The following is a 22381-nucleotide window of genomic DNA, read 5'->3' as shown; positions in this document are numbered from 1 at the left end:
AATCTGACAAAAGGAGACACATCTGAGATACTGTGACACATCTGACATACTGTGACACATCTGAGATACTGTAACACACCTACCGCCTCCGGAGTGTAGTGGTTAGAGTGTCCGCCCGGAGAGCGGAAGGTCGCGGGTTCGATCCCCGACCGCGTCGTACCAAAATACGTTAAAATAAGGTACTTGTTGGTCCCTGCCTGGCGCTCGGCATTAATGGGTACAGCAAGGACTGGTCGGCTCGGAGTCAGTATAATGTGTCTGAGTGTGGTATTCATGCTTCACTGCGGCATGGTATCTCAGTGGGCTAGCACTTTAAAACCAGCTTTAGTCTGGGCTAGTACAAGCAGCCGCACATACACATACACACGCATGCACGTCGTCATATGAGCGAAATATTCTCAAGTACGACGTTAAACCCAATTTCACCTCACCTCACCTGTGACACATCTGACATACTGTGACACATCTGACATACTGTGAAACATCTGCCACACCATGACACATCTGACAGATAGACAGTTTTTATTTCAGTATATACGGCCATGGCCCACTTTACAGAATAATTTTACAATATATTTGATGCTGGTAAAACCAGTAACAGTCATACATTATTGTTTTGAAAACTATGGAAACATTTTTGCACAATGTACAGACATAATATACCCTTCTTAAGAAAACATGTGGATCTTTTGAAAGTTTTTATCAGAAAACCTAGCAATACTTATCAAAACATCATCCTTACATGACACAAGCCTAACAAAACTATCCTTACACGGGTTACCAATATATAGGTATGGCGAAAAACATTCAATCTTATGCATCTTTTAAACACTGACAGTTATATGGTATTCATCTTCAACTACTGGTATGCCTTTGCTATAGCAATATTAATAAACATAGTCTATTACAGTACAGTGTATTATGTCTCCCTGTTACAGTTACTGACATACTGTGACACATCTGACATACCGTGACATATCTGACATACCATGACATACCCTGCGAGTTCTTGCTATACATGGGCTGTGTATGATGATCCCTGTACTAGAGTCAAGTACTTGTTTCAGATCACGTGTGTACTGAATCACCGTGTACAAGAAGAATGAAAAGCCGGATGATGAACAGAATGGCAAATCAGAGAGCATGCCCTCACTTCGCGTCTGGGTTTGGCAATTGTGGTGAGTCGCCTCCTCGTGTCGTCCGTGACCGGTACGTGTAGTAATGTGTCTTTACGGCCAAACATCGGGCCGACCCAGGTCAGCTAACTGTGGTGAGTCGCCTCCTGTTGTCGTCCGTGACCGGTACGTGTAGTAATGTGTCTTTACGGCCAAACATCGGGCCGACCCAGGTCAGCTAACTGTGGTGAGTCGCCTCCTCGTGTCGTCCGTGACCGGTACGTGTAGTAATGTGTCTTTACGGCCAAACATCGGGCCGGCCTAGGTCAGCTAACTGTGGTGAGTCGCCTCCTCGTGTCGTCCGTGACCGGTACGTGTAGTAATGTGTCTTTACGGCCAAACATCGGGCCGGCCTAGGTCAGCTAATGACTTCAGTAGCGGTAACCACACCTTCATCTTTTTAATACAACACTTTTGAGATTAATCAACAACCGCACATCTATTGCGAGTAAATCGCCAGAAAATCAGAAAGGCAAACGGCATCTAAGAGCGTACTGTATCTATTACAACACCACCATATAACACCACAGTCTGTTCCCCCTCGTTCTCCACATGTTAGATACAGGAAGGTTGATCTGGGTTGTTGAAGACGACTCTGTCCAGCAGATATAATCCTATGTGTTTCTGTATTTACATTACTATCAGATCTAAATTCATGCAACGCTATAGTGGCTAAAGTCGTCCTGTTTAAAACAAGTATAGTATGACCAGAAATTATTGAGAATTTTAGGAATATGTTTAATTGGATTTCTAGTATAAACAGCCTTGACCAGCTATCAAGTGCTTAGTTTCATTCAAGAGAGACAACGCCGTTAATCCTTTTTCATTAGTTTTAGAAGAGTTATCCCCCTTTGTTTACTTGCTAGCAGACGACATTTTCAGTGATCCTCCGTATGGATGATTTAGAGAAGAGGAATTTGATTTTAGAGTATTATAACAAGGACATCAGATCAACTAAAGTGATTTCAAGTAGAACAGGCATCCCTTTGTCCACTGTTTAGCAAATGGATATGGCATTGAGCACCAGGGAGGTGCAGGTAGGCCCAGAAAATTAACAGTCGGTGACAGGAGGCGGCTTGGTATTCTTGTTTCTAAAAACAAACGAATGCGTTTAGAAAACGTAAGGCTGGATATTATTGATAGAAGAACTGTGGCTGTCTGTAAGGAGACCATTAGAACTGAGCTGAATGCAATGGGTTGGCAGAAAAGTCGAGGAATTCCATCACTGATCATGAAACCTGAACAAAAGGAGCTATGGTTGAACTCGTGCTTACAGCATAGAAATTTTAACTGGGACAATGTGATTTTCTCAGATGAAAGTTCTGTGTGGCTGTTTCCTAATACACTGCATATTCTGGACCAAACAAACTGAAAAACCTTTGTATCAGCGCCCAAAGTACAGACCGAAATTAAACGTGTGGGGTGGCATATCTGTAGCCCTGACCTAAATCCAATAGAAAATGTTTAGGGACTTATGAAAGAAAGTGTCAATAAGAAAAATCTGACAAAAATTGCTGAAATGAAAGAAGAGGTGGTCCGATATTGGGACAGCATGGACCACGACTTTCTTACTTATTTGATCAGCAGTATGCCCCGCCGCATTGAAGCCTGCATTGCTGCCCATGGTGACTTGACAAAATACTAACTGTTCACGTAACCTGTCTTTAAATCTGGAGTTATGTTCTGCTAATATTCACATTTAAAACATGAGTAATGAGTGAAATATCTTTTTAAAATTTACACTCTTAAATTCTCAATAATTTCTATTTGTACTGTATATCCTGTACAGTGACTTGTGTGCTGGTCAAGTGCTGGTATCAGCAAGGCCAATCTGGGGTGAGCCCTGGTCAAGTGCTAGTATTAGCAAGGCCAATCTGGGATGAGCCCTGGTCAACTGCTAGTATTAGCAAGGCCAATCACAGTGAGCCCTGGTCAAGTGCTAGTATTAGCAAGGCCAATCACAGTGAGCCCTGGTCAAGTGCTAGTATTAGCAAGGCCAATCACAGTGAGCCCTGGTCAAGTGCTAGTATTAGCAAGGCCAATCACAGTGAGCCCTGGTCAAGTGCTAGTATTAGCAAGGCCAATCACAGTGAGCCCTGGTCAAGTGCTAGTATTAGCAAGGCCAATCACAGTGAGCCCTGGTCAAGTGTTAGTATTAGAAAGGCCAATCACAGTGAGCCCTGGTCAAGTGCTAGTATTAGCAAGGCCAATCACAGTGAGCCCTGGCAAAATGCTAGTATTAGCAAGGCCAATCACAGTGAGCCCTCGTCAAGTGCTAGTATTAGCAAGGCCAATCAGGGGTGAGCCCTGGCAAAGTGCTAGTATTAGCAAGGCCAATCACGGTCATAGTGCCTGTCGAGATACCTGTACCACAAATGTTACATGGCGTCAATGTCAGATTAAATGTATTTCACTGCAAAACACCCGCGCTAATGTTGTTGGAGAAGTCGTGCCTCAGAAGTGCAGCATGAGATCCAGTGTTATAATTCTGGACAACTGGTCTCAGACGCCTGGATCCGACCCACCTTCTGTTACGGCGTCACCGTGCCTGGACGTCACCAAATGGCCAACACCGAGTCCCGTTAACACATTACTGCTGCGGTAAGGTCCCGAGGTGTATTTTGTTGGCATGGCAACACGGAGACTTCCGCATCCAATACGTCAAATCTGTCTGCTGTAAACGTAGCATCAGCCTGCAACCTGCCATTGTCACGTGCGTCAGTCCCTCCTGAGAACGTCTCTCTTTTGATAATAGACTGCCAAACCTTTGTTATATGATGCTCTAGTCCTTAGATGCTGCTGGCCGCGCTACTTGGACAACCTGTGTCAGAATTATTTTATTTAAGTATGGTTTTGGCTATGCATGGATCAGCCAGGATGCTGGCAATGTTATTTATTTCATATCTTTATTTAAGCAGAGACTTTCGGATAATCTTAAACAATGTTGGTTTACCTCAATTCAAAATTCTAATAAATGTTTTTATTACTCCCAGTTTAAAACACCTTTAAATGTGGAAAGATATTTAAATTTTGATATTCCTTTACATCTCAGATCTGCATTGTCCAAATTGAGATGTGGTCATTTTAATTTAGCAGTTGAAACTGGAAGACACAATAAAGTTAGTTACAATGAGTGATTATGTCCATTTTGTAAACTGAATGACAAAAAATGTTATTGAAGATGAATTTCATGTACTCCTTAAGTGTGAACGTTTTTCTGATTTATGATTAAGATATATGCAGAAATATCTGACTGATTTTGATCCAAATGCCAATTTTATCAACATTATGAAATCAAATAATAACTGTATCATAAAAGATGTTAGTATTTTTTGTTGAATTATGTACTTCAGCGCATTAGAAATGTTCTTCGTAGGTTTCTGACATACCTAAGGGACAAATTGTGGAGCCGTAAACAACGTGGCTCCACATGGAGGGCCACGTTGACTACGGCTCCACATGGTGGGCCACGTTGTTTACGGCTCCACAATTCGTAGACAACGAGGCCCTCCATGTGGAGCCGTAGACAACGTGGCCCTCCGTGTGGAGCCGTAGAAAATTTGGCCCTCCATGTGCACACACCACCCTTTAGCACGCCCCGTTCAATCATGGCCAGTAACATATCTTAGCGCTAATTGCTTGTGTATCATTACAATGCAGTCAACCCATAAATGATATATTCCAGGTGGCCTGAAAGTGAGCTTTAACCCAGACCAATTGCTGCCTCCATCACGTGACTTTTATTACTACTACGGTTCTCTAACCACGCCTACTTTGTCTGAGAGCGTCTTGTGGCAGGTGATGATGGAGCCGTTGAAGATAACCCGGAAACAGGTCAGTACAGATGTGACGCTGATGATAACCTGAAACAGGTCAGTACAGATGTGACGCTGATGATAACTTGAAACAGGTCAGAACAGATGTGACACTGATAATAACCTTAAACAGGTCAGTAAAGATGGGACGCTGATGATAACCTGAAACAGGTCAGAACAGATGTGACGCTGATGATAACCTGCAACAGGTCAGTACAGATGTGACGCTGATGATAACCTCAAGTAGTACAGTACAGATGTGACACTGATTATAACCTGAAACAGGTCAGAACAGATGTGACACTGATGATAACCTTAAACAGGTCACTAAAGATGTGACGCTGATGATAACCTGAAACAGGTCAGAACAGATGTAACACTGATGATAACCTTAAACAGGTCAGTAAAGATGGGACGCTGATGATAACCTGAAACAGGTCAGAACAGATGTGACGTTGATGATAACCTGAAGTAGGTCAGTACAGTTGTGACACTGATGATAACCTGAAGTAGGTCAGTACAGATGTGACGCTGATGATAACCTTAAGTAGTACAGTACAGATGTGACGTTGATGATAACCATAAACACGTCAGTACAGATGTGACACTGATGATAACCTGAAGCAGTTCTGTACAAATGTGACGCTGATGATATCCTGTAAAAGGGCAGTACAGATGTGACACTGATGACAACCTGAAGTAGGTCAGTATAAATGTGACGCTGATGATAACCTTAAACAGGTCAGTACAGATGTGACGCTGATGATAACCTGAAGTAGGTCAGTACAGATGTGACGCTGATGATAACCTGAAGTAGGTCAGTACAGATGTGACGCTGATGATAACCTGAAGTAGGTATGTACAGATGTGACGCTGATGATAACCTGAAGTAGGTCAGTATAAATGTGACGCTGATGATAACCTGAAACAGGTCAGTAAAGATGTGACGCTGATGATAACCTGAAACAGGTCAGAGCAGATGTGACGCTGATGATATCCTGAAACAGGTCAGTACAGATGTGACGCTGATGATAACCTGAAACAGGTCAGTACAGATGTGACGCTGATGATAACCTGAAGTAGTACCGTACAGATGTGACACTGATGATAACCTGAAGTAGGTCAGTACAGATGTGACACTGATGATAACCTGAAGTAGGTCAGTATAAATGTGACGCTGATGATAACCTGAAACAGGTCAGTACAGATGTGACGCTGATGATAACCTGAAACAGGTCAGTACAGATGTGACGCTGATGATAACCTGAAGTAGTTCACTACAGATGTGACGCTGATGATAACCTGAAACAGGTCGGTACAGATGTGACGCTGATGATAACCTGAAGTAGGTCAGTACAGACGTGACACTGATGATAACCTGAAACAGGTTAGTACAGATGTGACGCTGATGATAACCTGAAGTAGTTCACTACAGACGTGACGCTGATGATATCCTGAAACAGGTCAGTACAGATGTGACGCTGATGATAACCTGAAACAGGTCAGTACAGATGTGACGCTGATGATAACCTGAAGTAGTTCACTACAGATGTGACGCTGATGATAACCTGAAACAGGTCGGTACAGATGTGACGCTGATGATAACCTGAAGTAGGTCAGTAGAGTTGTGACACTGACGATAACCTGAAACAGGTTAGTACAGATGTGACGCTGATGGTAACCTGAAGAAGGTCAGTACAGATGTGACGCTGATGATAACCTGAAGTAGGTTGGTACAGATGTGACGCTGATGATAATCTGAAACAGGTCAGTACAGATGTGACGCTGATGATAACCTGAAACAGGTCAGTACAGATGTGACGCTGATGATATCCTGAAACAGTTCAGTACAGATGTGACGCTGATGATAACCTGAAGTAGCTCTGTACAGATGTGACGCTGATGATAACCTGAAGTAGGTCAGTACAGATGTGACGCTGATGATAACGTGAAGTAGGTCAGTACAGATGTGACGCTGATGATAACCTGAAGTAGTTCAGTAGAGATGTGGTGCTGATTATAACCTTTAACAGGTCAGTACAGATGTGACACTGATGATAACCTGAAGAAGTTCTGTACAGATGTGACACTGATGATAACCAGAAGTAGGTCGGTACAGATGTGACGCTGATGATAATCTGAAACAGGTCAGTACAGATGTGACGCTGATGATAACCTGAAACAGGTCAGTACAGATGTGACGCTGATGATATCCTGAAACAGTTCAGTACAGATGTGACGCTGATGATAACCTGAAGTAGGTCTGTACAGATGTGACGCTGATGATAACCTGAAGTAGGTCAGTACAGATGTGACGCTGATGATAACCTGAAGTAGGTCAGTACAGATGTGACGCTGATGATAACCTGAAACAGGTCAGTACAGATGTGACACTGATGATAACCTGAAGTAGGTCAGTACAGACGTGACACTGATGATATCCTGAAACAGGTCAGTAAAGATGTGACGCTGATGATAACCTGAAACAGGTCAGAACAGATGTGACGCTGATGATAGCCTGAAACAGGTCAGTACAGATGTGACGCTGATGATAACCTGAAACAGGTCAGTACAGATGTGACGCTGATGATATCCTGAAACAGGTCAGTACAGATGTGACGCTGATGATAACCTGAAGTAGTACAGTACAGATGTGACACTGATGATAACCTGAAGTAGGTCAGTACAGTTGTGACACTGACGATAACCTGAAAGAGGTTAGTACAGATGTGACGTTGATGATAAACTTAAATAGGTCAGTACAGCTGTGACACTGATGATAACCTGAAGTACTTCTGTATAGATGTGACGCTGATGATATCCTGAAACAGGTCAGTACAGATGTGACACTGATGATAACCTGAAGTTAGTCAGTACAGATGTGACGCTGATGATAACCTGAAGTAGGTCAGTACAGATGTGACGCTGATGATAATCTGAAACAGGTCAGTACAGATGTGACGCTGATGATAACCTGAAACAGGTCAGTACAGATGTGACGCTGATGATATCCTGAAACAGTTCAGTACAGATGTGACGCTGATGATAACCTGAAACAGGTCAGTAAAGATGTGACGCTGATGATAACCTGACGTAGGTCAGTACAGATGTGACACTGATGATAACCTGAAGTAGGTCAGTAAAGATGTGACGCTGATGATAACCTGAAACAGGTCAGTACAGATGTGACGCTGATGATAACCTGAAGTAGTACAGTACAGATGTGACACTGATGATAACCTGAAACAGGTCTGTACAGATGTGACGCTGATGATAACCTGAAGTAGGTCAGTACAGTTGTGACATTGACGATAACTTGAAACAGGTCAGTACAGATGTGACGCTGATGATAACCTGAAGCAGGTCAGAACAGATGTGACGCTGATGATAACCTGAAGTAGGTCAGTACAGATGTGACACTGATGATATCCTGAAGTAGGTCAGTACAGATGTGGTCCTGATGATAACCTGAAACAGGTCAGTACAGATGTGACACTGATGATACCCTGAAGTAGTTCTGTACAGATGTGACGCTGATGATATCCCGAAACAGGTCTGTACAGATGTAACACTGATGATAACCTGAAGTAAGTAAGTACAGATGTGACGCTGATGATAACCTGAAGTAGGTCAGTACAGATGTGACGCTGATGATAACCTGAAACAGGTCAGTGCAGATGTGACGCTGATGATAACCTGAAACAGGTCAGTACAGATGTGACACTGATGATAACCTGAAACAGGTCAGTACAGATGTGACGCTGATGATAACCTTAAACAGGTCAGTACAGATGTGACGCTGATGATAACCTGAAACAGGTCAGTACAGATGTGACGCTGATGATAACCTGGAACAGATCAGTACAGATGTGACGTTGATGATAACCTGAAACAGGTCAGAACAGATGTGACGCTGATGATAACCTGAAACAGGTCAGAACAGATGTGACGCTGATGATAACCTGAAACAGGTCTGCATAGATGTGACACTGATGATATCCTGAAACAGGTCTGTACAGATGTGACACTGATGATAACCTGAAGTTAGTCAGTACAGATGTGACGCTGATGATATCCTGAAACAGGTCAGTACAGATGTGACGCTGATGATAACCTTAAACAGGTCAGTACAAATCTCACGCTGATGATAACCTGAAACAGGTCAGTACAGATATGACGCTGATGTTAACCTGTAGTAGGTCAGTACAGATGTGACACTGATGATAACCTGAAGTAGGTCAGTACAGTTGTGACACTGACGATAACCTGAAAGAGGTTAGTACAGTTGTGACACTGATGATAACCTGAAATAGGTCAGTACAGATGTGACGCTGATGTTAACCTGAAGTAGTACAGTACAGATGTGACACTGATGATAACCTGAAGTAGGTCAGTACAGTTGTGACACTGATGATAACCTGAAAGAGGTTAGTACAGATGTGACGTTGATGATAACCTGAAGTACTTCTGTATAGATGTGACGCTGATGATATCCTGAAACAGGTCTGTACAGATGTGACACTGATGATAACCTGAAGTTAGTCAGTACAGATGTGACACTGATGATAAACTTAAATAGGTCAGTACAGATGTGACGTTGATGATAACCTGAAGTACTTCTGTATAGATGTGACGCTGATGATATCCTGAAACAGGTCTGTACAGATGTGACACTGATGATAACCTGAAGTTAGTCAGTACAGATGTGACACTGATGATAAACTTAAATAGGTCAGTACAGATGTGACGCTGATGATAACCTGAAGTAGGTCAGTAGAGATGTGACGCTGATGATATCCTGAAACAGGTCAGTACAGATGTGACACTGATGATAACCTGAAGTTAGTCAGTACAGACGTGACGCTGATGATAACCTGAAGTAGGTCAGTACAGATGTGACGCTGATGATAATCTGAAATAGGTCAGAACAGATGTGACGCTGATGATAACCTGAAACAGGTCAGTACAGATGTGACGCTGATGATATCCTGAAACAGTTCAGTACAGATGTGACGCTGATGATAACCTGAAACAGGTCAGTACAGATGTGACGCTGATGATAACCTGAAGTAGGTCAGTACAGATGTGACACTGATGATAACCTGAAGTAGGTCAGTAAAGATGTGACGCTGATGATAACCTGAAACAGGTCAGTACAGATGTGACGCTGATGATAACCTGAAGTAGTACTGTACTGATGTGACACTGATGATAACCTGAAACAGGTCTGTACAGATGTGGTCCTGATGATAACCTGAAACAGGGCAGTACAGATGTGACACTGATGATAACCTGAAGTAGTTCTGTACAGATGTGACGCTGATGATATCCTGAAACAGGTCTGTACAGATGTAACACTGATGATAACCTGAAGTAAGTAAGTACAGATGTGACGCTGATGATAACCTGAAGTAGGTCAGTACAGATGTGACGCTGATGATAACCTGAAACAGGTCAGTACAGATGTGACGCTGATGATAACCTGAAACAGGTCAGTACAGATGTGACACTCATGATAACCTGAAACAGGTCAGTACAGATGTGACGCTGATGATAACCTTAAACAGGTCAGTACAGATGTGACGCTGATGATAACCTGAAACAGGTCAGTACAGATGTGACGCTGATGATAACCTGGAACAGATCAGTACAGATGTGACGCTGATGATAACCTGAAACAGGTCAGTACAGATGTGACGCTGATGATAACCTGAAACAGGTCAGAACAGATGTGACGCTGATGATAGCCTGAAATAGGTCAGTACAGATGTGACGCTGATGATAACCTGAAACAGGTCAGTACAGATGTGACGCTGATGATAACCTGAAACAGCTCAGTACAGATGTGACGCTGATGATAACCTGAAACAGGTCAGTACAGATGTGACGCTGATGATATCTTGAAACAGGTCAGTACAGATGTGACGCTGATGATAACCTTAAACAGGTCAGTACAAATCTGACGCTGATGATAACCTGAAACAAGTCAGTACAGATATGACGCTGATGATAACCTGTAGTAGGTCAGTACAGATGTGACGCTGATGATAACCTGAAGTAGGTCAGTACAGTTGTGACACTGATGATAACCTGAAACAGGTCAGTACAGATGTGACGCTGATGATAACCTGAAGTAGGTCAGTACAGATGTGACACTGATGATATCCTGAAACAGGTCAGTACAGATGTGACGCTGATGATAACTTGAAACAGGTCAGTACAGATGTGACGCTGATGATAACCTGAAACAGGTCAGTACAGATGTGACACTGATGATCAAGTGAAACAGGTCAGTTCAGATATGACGCTGATGATAACCTGAAGTGATTCAGTAGAGATGTGACACTGATGATATCCTGAAACAGGTCAGTAGAGATGGGACGCTGATGATAAACTGAAACAGGTCAGTTCAGATGTGACGCTGATGATAACCTGAAACAGGTCAGTACAGATGTGACGCTGATGATAACCTGAAACAGGTCAGTACAGATGTGACGCTGATGATAACCTGAAACAGGTCAGTACAGATGTGACACTCATGATAACCTGAAACAGGTCAGTACAGATGTGACGCTGATGATAACCTTAAACAGGTCAGTACAGATGTGACGCTGATGATAACCTGAAACAGGTCAGTACAGATGTGACGCTGATGATAACCTGGAACAGATCAGTACAGATGTGACGCTGATGATAACCTGAAACAGGTCAGTACAGATGTGACGCTGATGATAGCCTGAAATAGGTCAGTACAGATGTGACGCTGATGATAACCTGAAACAGGTCAGTACAGATGTGACGCTGATGATAACCTGAAACAGGTCAGTACAGATGTGACGCTGATGATAACCTGAAACAGGTCAGTACAGATGTGACGCTGATGATATCTTGAAACAGGTCAGTACAGATGTGACGCTGATGATAACCTTAAACAGGTCAGTACAAATCTGACGCTGATGATAACCTGAAACAAGTCAGTACAGATATGACGCTGATGATAACCTGTAGTAGGTCAGTACAGATGTGACGCTGATGATAACCTGAAGTAGGTCAGTACAGTTGTGACACTGATGATAACCTGAAACAGGTCAGTACAGATGTGACGCTGATGATAACCTGAAGTAGGTCAGTACAGATGTGACACTGATGATATCCTGAAACAGGTCAGTAGAGATGTGACGCTGATGATAACTTGAAACAGGTCAGTACAGATGTGACGCTGATGATAACCTGAAACAGGTCAGTACAGATGTGACACTGATGATCAAGTGAAACAGGTCAGTTCAGATATGACGCTGATGATAACCTGAAGTGATTCAGTAGAGATGTGACACTGATGATATCCTGAAACAGGTCAGTAGAGATGGGACGCTGATGATAAACTGAAACAGGTCAGTTCAGATGTGACGCTGATGATAACCTGAAACAGGTCAGTACAGATGTGACGCTGATGATAACCTGAAGTAGGTCAGTACAGATGTGACACTGAATATAACCTGAAGTAGGTCTGAGCAGATGTGACGCTGATGATAACCTGAAGTAGGTCAGTACAGATGTGACGCTGATGATATCCTGAAGTAGGTCAGTACAGATGTGACACTGATGATAACCTGAAACAGGTCAGTACAGATGTGACGTCAGCGCAGATGATGACGCTGATGATAACCTGAAACAGGTCAGTACAGATGTGACGCTGATGATAACCTGAAACAGGTCAGTACAGATGTGACGCTGATGATATCCTGAAGTAGGTCAGTACAGATGTGACACTGATGATAACCTGAAACAGGTCAGTACAGATGTGACGCTGATGTATCCTGAAACAGGTCAGTACAGATGTGACGCTGATGATAACCTGAAACAGGTCAGAACAGATGTGACACTGATGATAACCTGAAACAGGTCAGTACAGATGTGACGCTGATCATATCCTGAAACAGGTCTGTACATATGTGACGCTGATAATAAAGTCATGTAGGTCAGTACAGATGTGACACTGATTATAACCTGAAACAGGTCAGTAAAGATGTGACGCTGATCATATCCTGAAACAGGTCTGTACAGATGTGTCGCTGATAATAAAGTGATGTAGGTCAGTACAGATGTGACACTGATTATAACCTGAAACAGGTCAGTAAAGATGTGACGCTGATGATATCCTGAAGCAGGTCAGTGCAGATGTGACACTGATGATAACCTGAAGCAGGTCAGTACAGATGTGACACTGATTATAACCTGAAACAGGTCAGTAAAGATGTGACGCTGATGATATCCTGAAGCAGGTCAGTGCAGATGTGACACTGAAGATAACCTGAAACAGGTCAGTACAGATGTGACGCTGATGATATCCTGAAACAGGTCAGTACAGATGTGACGCTGATGATATCCTGAAACAGGTCTGTACAGATGTGACACTGATGATAACTAGAAACAGGTCAGTACAGGTGTGGCTCTGATGATATCCTGAGACAGGTCAGTACAGATGTGACGCTGATGATAACCTGAAACAGGTCAGTACAGATGTGACGCTGATGGTATCCTGAAACAGGTCAGTACAGATGTGACGCTGATGATAACCTGAAACAGGTCAGAACAGATGTGACACTGATGATAACCTGAAACAGGTCAGTACAGATGTGACGCTGATCATATCCTGAAACAGGTCTGTACAGATGTGACGCTGATAATAAAGTGATGTAGGTCAGTACAGATGTGACACTGATTATAACCTGAAACAGGTCAGTAAAGATGTGACGCTGATGATATCCTGAAGCAGGTCAGTGCAGATGTGACACTAATGATAACCTGAAACAGGTCAGTACAGATGTGACGCTGATGATATCCTGAAACAGGTCAGTACAGATGTGACGCTGATGATATCCTGAATCAGGTCTGTACAGATGTGACACTGATGATAACTAGAAACAGGTCAGTACAGGTGTGACTCTGATGATATCCTGAGACAGGTCAGTACAGATGTGACGCTGATAATAAAGTGAAGTAGGTCAGTACAGATGTGACACTGATGATAACCTGAAACAGGTCAGTAAAGATGTGACGCTGATGATATCCTGAAGCAGGTCAGTGCAGATGTGACACTGATGATAACCTGAAACAGGTCAGTAGAGATGTGACGCTGATGATAACCTGAAACAGGTCAGTACAGATGTGACACTGATGATAAACTGAAACAGGTCAGTTCAGATGTGACGCTGATGATAACCTGAAGTGATTCAGTACAGATGTGAGGCTGATGATAACCTGAAGTGATTCAGTACAGATGTGACGCTGATGATATCCTGAAACAGGTCAGTACAGATGTGACGCTGATGACAACATGAAGTAGGTCAGTACAGTTGTGACACTGATGATAACCTGAAGTTGGTCAGTACAGATGTGACACTGATGATATCCTGAAACAGGTCAGTAAATATGTGACGCTGATGATATCCTGAAGCAGGTCAGTGCACATGTGACACTGATGATAACCTGAAACAGGTCAGTACAGATGTGACGCTGATGATAACCTGAAACAGGTCAGTACAGATGTGACACTGATGATAAACTGAAACAGGTCAGTTCAGATGTGACGCTGATGATAACCTGAAGTGATTCAGTACAGATGTGAGGCTGATGATATCCTGAAGTAGGTCAGTAGAGATGTGACGCTGATAATAAAGTGAAGTAGGTCAGTACAGATGTGACACTGATGATAACCTGAAACAGGTCAGTAAAGATGTGACACTGATGATAACCTGAAACAGGTCAGTAGAGATGTGACGCTGATGATAACCTGAAACAGGTCAGTACAGATGTGACACTGATGATAACCTGAAACAGGTCAGTTCAGATGTGACGCTGATTATAACCTGAAGTGATTCAGTACAGATGTGAGGCTGATGATATCCTGAAGTAGGTCAGTAGAGATGTGACACTGATGATCAACTGAAACAGGTCAGTTCAGATGTCACGCTGATGATAACCTGAAGTGATTCAGTACAGATGTGAGGCTGATGATAACCTGACGTGATTCAGTACTGATGTGACGCTGATGATATCCTGAAACAGGTCAGTACAGATGTGACGCTGATGATATCCTGAAGCAGGTCAGTGCAGATGTGACACTGATGATAACCTGAAACAGGTCAGTACAGATGTGACGCTGATGATAACCTGAAACAGGTCAGTACAGATGTGACACTGATGATAAACTGAAACAGGTCAGTTCAGATGTGACGCTGATGATAACCTGAAGTGATTCAGTACAGATGTGAGGCTGATGATATCCTGAAGTAGGTCAGTAGAGATGTGACACTGATGATAAACTGAAACAGGTCAGTTCAGATGTGACGCTGATGATAACCTGAAGTGATTCAGTACAGATGTGAGGCTGATGATAACCTGAAGTGATTCAGTACAGATGTGACGCTGATGATATCCTGAAACAGGTCAGTAGAGATGTGACGCTGATGATAACATGAAGTAGGTCAGTACAGTTGTGACACTGATGATAACCTGAAGTTGGTCATTACAGATGTGACGCTGATGATAACCTGAAACAGGTCAGTACAGATGTGACGCTGATGATATCCTGAAACAGGTCTGTACAGATGTGACACTGATGATAACCTGCAGTAGGTCAGTACAGATGTGACGCTGATGATATCCTGAAACAGGTCTGTACAGATGTGACGCTGATGATATCCTGAAACAGGTCTGTACAGATGTGACACCGATGATAACCTGAAGTAGGTCAGTACAGATGTGACGCTGATGATATCCTGAAACAGGTCTGTACAGATGTGACACTGATGATAACATGATAACAGGTCATGCAGATGTGACAGGTCAGTACAGATGTGACGCTGATGATATCCTGAAACAGGTCTGTACAGATGTGACACAGATGATAACTTGAAACAGGTCAGTACAGATGTGACTCTGATGATACCCTGAAACAGGTCAGTACAGATGTGACGCTGATAATAAAGTGAAGTAGTTCAGTACAGTTGTGACACTGATGATAACCTGAAACAGGTCAGTACAGATGTGACGCTGATGATATCCTGAAGCAGGTCAGTACAGATGGGACGCTGATGATAACCTGAAACAGGTCAGTACAGTTGTGACGCTGATGATAACCTGAAACAGGTCAGTACAGATGTGACACAGATGATAACTTCAAACAGGTCAGTACAGATGTGACGCTGATGGTATCCTGAAACAGGTCAGTACAGATGTGACGCTGATGATAACCTTAAACAGGTCAGAACAGATGTGACACTGATGATAACCTGAAACAGGTCAGTAAAGATATAACGCTGATGATATCCTGAAGCAGGTCAGTGCAGATGTGACACTGATGATAACCTGAAACAGGTCAGTACAGATGTGACGCTGATGATAACCATAAACACTTCAGTACAGATGTGACGCTGACGATAACCTGAAACAGGTCAGTATAGATGTGACGCTGATGATAACCTTAAACAGGTCAGTACAGATGTGACACTGATGATAACCTGAAGTAGTTCAGTACAGATGTGACGCTGATGATAACCTGAAACAGGTCAGTACAGATGTGACGCTGATGATAACCTGAAACAGGTCAGTACAGATGTGACGCTGATGATAACCTGAAGTAGGTCAGTACAGATATGACACTGATGATAACCTGAAACAGGTCAGTACTGATGTGACGCTTATGATAACCTGAAGTAGGTCAGTACAGATATGACGCTGATGATAACCTGAAGTAGTTCAGTACAGATGTGACACTGATGATAACCTGAAGTAGGTCAGTACAGATGTGACGCTGATGATAACCTGAAACAGGTCAGTACAGATGTGACACTGATGATAACCTGAAGCAGGTCAGTACAGATGTGACGCTGATGATAACCTGAAACAGGTCAGTACAGATGTGACGCTGATGATAACCTGAAACAGGTCAGTACAGATGTGACGCTGATGATAACCTGAAGCAGGTCAGTACAGATGTGACGCTGATGATAACCTTAAGTAGTTCAGTACAGATGTGACGCTGATGATAACCTGAAGTAGGTCAGTACAGATGTGACGCTAATGATAACCTGAGACAGATCAGTACAGATGTGACGCTGATGATAACCTGAAGTAGGTCAGTACAGATGTGACGCTGATGATAACCTGAAACAGGTCAGTACAGATGTGACGCTGATGATAACCTGAAGTAGGTCAGTACAGATGTGACGCTGATGATAACCTGAAACAGGTTCGTACAGATGTGACAGTGATGATAACCTGAAATAGGTCAGTACAGATGTGACGCTGATGATAACCTGACGTAGGTCAGTACAGATGTGACTCTGATGATAACCTGAAGCAGGTCAGTACAGATGTGACGCTGATGATAACCTGAAGTAGGTCAGTACAGTTGTGACACTGATGATATCCTGAAGTAGGTCAGTACAGATGTGGCGCTAATGATAACCTGAGACAGGTCAGTACAGATGTGACGCTGATGATAACCTGAAGTAGGTCAGTACAGATGTGACGCTGATGATAACCTGAAACAGGTCAGTACAGATGTGACGCTGATGATAACCTGAAGTAGGTCAGTACAGATGTGACGCTGATGATAACCTGAAACAGGTTCGTACAGATGTGACAGTGATGATAACCTGAAATAGGTCAGTACAGATGTGACGCTGATGATAACCTGCATAGGTCAGTACAGATGTGACTCTGATGATAACCTGAAGCAGGTCAGTACAGATGTGACGCTGATGATAACCTGAAGTAGGTCAGTACAGTTGTGACACTGATGATATCCTGAAGTAGGTCAGTACAGATGTGACAGTGATGATAACCTGAAGTAGGTCAGTACAGATGTGACAGTGATGATAACCTGAAGTAGGTCAGTACAGATGTGACGCTGATGATAGCCTGAAACAGGTCAGTACAGATGTGACGCTGATGATAACCTGAAGTTGGTCAGTACAGATGTGACGCTGATGATAACCTTAAACAGGTCTGTACAGATGTGATACTGGTGATAACCTAAAACAGGTCTGTACAGATGTGACACTGATGATAACCTGAAGTAGGCCAGTACAGATGTGACGCTGATGATAACCTGAAGTAGGTCAGGACAGATCTGACACTGATGATAACCTGAAGTAGGTCAGTACAGATATGACGCTGATGATAACCTGAAACAGGTCAGTACAGATGTGACACTGATGATATCCTGAAACAGGTCAGTACAGATATGACGCTGATGATAACCTGAAACAGGTCAGTACAGATGTGACGCTGATGATAACCTGAAACAGGTCAGTACAGATGTGACGCTGATGATAACCTGAAACAGGTGAGTATAGGTTCAATATTATTTTTTATCATTTACTTTTTCTACTCGCGTCCGAGTGCTTTAACGTCATAATAGTTCAGGGCGAAAGTGTGTTTTATTACACTATACATGGTGGTAGAGCGAACTGTGTTTCTTTTCTAAGATGCCAAATTTAATACTTTCTAAGGATCATTACGATTAATGTGAGGCAGAGAACAAACGACGGTGTCGGTGACCTAAATTAAGAATCCTCGCACAGGGCTAACTGGCGCGCTGTTCTACTGATGTACCTGCCCCCCTACGTTAAGACGAACGTTACCAGAAAAACAAATGATAAACAGTTTGATGACGGTTTACGTTCGGATTAAATATCTTCTCTAAATTATTTTAATTACATCTGTGATTAACATAATCCATGTGAACGCCGTATTTCTACTACCAACGTATATTTAGATCAGTACATCCAGACGAAGCTGAGTAGTCAAGCGACATTCCACGATTGCATTGTGGGAATGTAAACATTGCGAACGTTACCGTGTCGCTTGTGAGTCGAATTGAGACATTTTAAACGTCAGAAAACATAAACGTAATGTCGCTTACATTGTGACGTAATGTAAAATGGTTCGATTACGAGGGGGCACACTAGAATGGCACAGTGACGGGATAACGTCATTCAAATGTTACGTCATCAAAACACTATACCTTTATTGTCTGATAATTTTATTTTTTTTCGATTGTTCTAACCGCGAGTCATCTTAAAAATAGAGATATTGTGTGTGCTTGCGAGCGCTCGTGTGCGTGTGTATGTGTGTGTGTGCGTGCGTGCGTGTGTGTGTGTGGGGGGGGGGGGGGCGTGCGTGCAAGTTTTTCAGTGACGGAGTCGCGCCTCCCATCGAGGTGTACCTCTCTTCACCATTCGTAAAATGTTTCAGCTGGCACTCATCCGAGCCATGGAGACGCGTTTCCCAGGCAAATATCTCGCCGACAACGGCAACCTGCGTCCGACACAAGCACTTGGTGGGAGACGTATCCTGGCCAACTGCTGCCACAACAAATACTGATCTGTGCACGACACATCGGCGGACGTAATGTCAGGGAAAACATGCTAATAAACGAATGCGTTCTCTTCAGTTCTGTCGAGTTGGTTATTGATAGTATGTAAGCCGTATGCAGACGATCACAGGGAGCCATATACGGGTAACGGTACTAGGGGTAGCCGAACACGGGGAGCCGACAGATTAAATTTTTAGTACTGAGTACTGACAGAGGTTATCTCCCATTTGACAGACACCCAAATGACAGACACTGAACTAGAAGGTTAATTAGGGTAACACCTACGAGTATAATGGAACAGTCCACTGTCTGGTGAGTAGAGCAGGGTGAGCCTGAAACAGGTACGTTACTGAGAAGTTGGATTGTGGGTAGATAGAACTTTGTTGTGAATAAATGATAAATGATTTCTTTTCTCAAAATTGATTTTACTATCAATTACTATCAAATATAAAAACAGGTTTGTCACTGAGAGGTTTGATTGTGGGTAAATAGAACTTTGTTGTGAATAAATGATAAATGATTTCTTTTCTCAAAATTGATTTTACTATCAATTACTATCAAATATAAAAACAGGTTTGTCACTGAGAGGTTTGATTGTGTTTATTGATACAAAAGACCCCTCCCAATAATAGCATATGTAAACGTTTTTGTTAGAGAGATAATATAGATATGTACATATTTGAAAATATTCTGATTTGCAGTAAATGAGACACCCGCATTGCCATGTAAGATACGATTAATACCTATCACTGTTCTAATTTCAACAATACTTTCTAAAGATTGTAACAGTGTATGTCTTTGAGTAGTATACAATGGACATTCAAGGAAGTAATGAAAAGAATTCTCACATCCATGGCCACATTGACATGATGCGTCATATTTTAAATATTTATTCTAAATAAATCGTAATTAAGTGCATTCGTCATATATCTTGATATTGTGTGCAAAACATATAACTTCTTTATTCCATATGAATAATATTTAGGTTTATTACCCACGTGGTCAACGTATGGGTAGTTGCATATTAATCTCGTACGTCACACGAGTGTCGTATCGCGTTGACCTGGGTGCCGTTTCACGAAAGCCTGTTAGCGCTACGACGTCCTAAACCACGTCGTAAAGCAGCTCTTAATTTTTTGTATCGTTCCACAAAGACCTCCTAACTTTACACCACATCATAAACAACCTCCTAGCATACGATGGGTAAGAGGCACTTGTAACTAGCTTACGACATCGTAAGTCAGCGTTTAATATGGCGACACTGCTGAGAATCCAAGAGATTTTGAACAGGAGAAATATTAAGCGAGAGCGAATATTCAGAGATAGGACCCAAATATTGGACACGCTGACCGACACAGAACTGATTGCCAGGTATCGTTTCCCTCGACATAACATCCTTCAGCTGGTTGATCGGGTCAGCTCGGCCATCACTCGGCCGACCAAGCGTTCGTGTGCCCTACCAGCCCATGTTCAGGTGTTAGCAACACTTAGATATTATTCTAAAGGTGGATTTCTCAGCGAACTAGGAGACATACATGGTATTGCCAAGTCAAGTGTTAGTCGCGTGTTGGAAGACACTACGGAAGCAATTGTCAACTCGCACGATCTGATCCGGTTTCCATCGCCCGACAAACATGCAAAACTTGCGGAGGATTTCTTCAACATCTGTGGTTTTCCGAAAGTTGTTGGCTGCATAGATTGCACTCTAATACCGATTCAACGGCCACCATTGGATGAGGCAGTATATGTGTGCAGGAAAGGATTCCATGCCATCAATGTGCAAGCTGTGTGCGACGCTCAACTGCGGTAAATATCCCTGACGTCCTTGACCCTTGCAATGTAAACAAACGATCTAGACTTGCTGAGACTTGCAAATAATAAATGTCATTGTGTCGTATTTGATTTTCAAATCGCTAATATAGGCTTGTTTGTCCCATTGATCGGCTTTTTTATCAAATAAGTTTGCCTTCTAATGCACGTTTACTTCAAAAATCTATTTATTTGTTGGGTATATTAAAAATATTTATTTATTTGTCTTGATGTATATAACTGTAAGGCCATTGTGCCATGTGGTAAATGTGGAGTTGTGTTGAATATTTTTATAAAGATTGATCTCTTAAATAACATAGTACTTTATCTATGTATTTATAATTGCAGATTCACGAACATCATCGTCCAATGGCCTGGATCAACACATGATTCCCATATATTTAATAACTGCAATTTGAAATGCTGTCTCCAGGAAGGGAAATATGGCATCTGGCTTCTTGGTGATTCAGGGTAGGTATATCTATGTTCAAGTTATGTCATGTCAGCCTTTGTCTTTTTATTAACAAAAAATGTCATATTTCTACCCTTAACATTTAAACATTTCAAAACATTTTCCATAGGTATGCATGTAGACCCTACCTCCTGACTCCAGTCAGCAATCCAGAAAATGAAAAAGAGGAGAAATATAACCGCTGCCACACTGCTACAAGAAACTCAGTGGAGAGGGCATTTGGGTTGTGCAAATCTAGATTCAGGTAAATATAAGGAAGTCTTATGTCTTAATTCAAGGTGTTATTAAAGCTTCTCATCTAAAGAGGTAGTACTGGTGATTATATGTAATTATACCCTTTTCTACATAATTATTTCACTTTGTTATTCCTTCTTGAAATTCTTAATAACTGTGCTATAAACATGCATGATTCATCCCTGTCTGTGAATACAAACATGTAATTATAAAAAAATCTGTGTAGGTGTCTTCACAAATCAACGACTTGACCTGAAATTCTAACGATTTGATTGGATAACCGATGACCTCTCAATTAGGTCACATTCTGACGTAACTATTTTTTCATTCATAACAAACACGTGAATTCATTCATTCTACAACTTAAATGCATTGTGGGAATGTAAACATTGCGAACGTTGCCGTGTCGCTGTTTAATTGTGAGTCGAACTGAGACATTATATCTGTCGAAAAATATAAACGCAATGGCTCCACCAGTGATGTTAGCCGA

The 22381-nt window shown here is 42.3% G+C and overlaps 2 protein-coding genes across 3 annotated transcripts in view; both read left to right on the top strand.

The window, feature by feature from the left end:
- LOC124264845 (putative carbonic anhydrase 1) overlaps positions 1-19820 on the top strand; it is an 85720-nt gene extending 65900 nt beyond the window's left edge. The window contains exons 6-9 of one of the 2 annotated variants that reach the window (XM_046699627.1): positions 1068-1178; positions 4861-5009; positions 19256-19391; positions 19436-19820. In XM_046699627.1, the coding sequence (XP_046555583.1) occupies positions 1068-1178; positions 4861-5009; positions 19256-19384 (389 nt within the window). In that variant the 3' untranslated portion in view covers positions 19385-19391; positions 19436-19820. Of the gene's footprint in view, positions 1-1067; positions 1179-4860; positions 5010-19255 lie in introns of both variants that reach the window. The other variant, XM_046699626.1, reaches the window with a different exon arrangement.
- Positions 19821-20628: 808 nt separating this feature from the next.
- LOC124264846 (putative nuclease HARBI1) lies at positions 20629-21660 on the top strand. Its single transcript, XM_046699628.1, has 2 exons — positions 20629-21182; positions 21534-21660. The coding sequence occupies exons 1-2, from the start codon at positions 20629-20631 to the stop codon at positions 21658-21660; spliced, it is 681 nt and encodes a 226-aa protein (XP_046555584.1).
- The last annotated feature ends 721 nt before the right edge of the window (positions 21661-22381 follow it).

The sequence above is a fragment of the Haliotis rubra genome, unplaced genomic scaffold (assembly GCF_003918875.1).
Source record: "Haliotis rubra isolate DU_JTF1 unplaced genomic scaffold, ASM391887v1 Scf948, whole genome shotgun sequence".
NCBI lineage: Eukaryota > Metazoa > Mollusca > Gastropoda > Lepetellida > Haliotidae > Haliotis > Haliotis rubra.
Note: the sequence above shows the minus strand (reverse complement) of the source record. Positions and strands in the feature narration are given on the sequence as shown.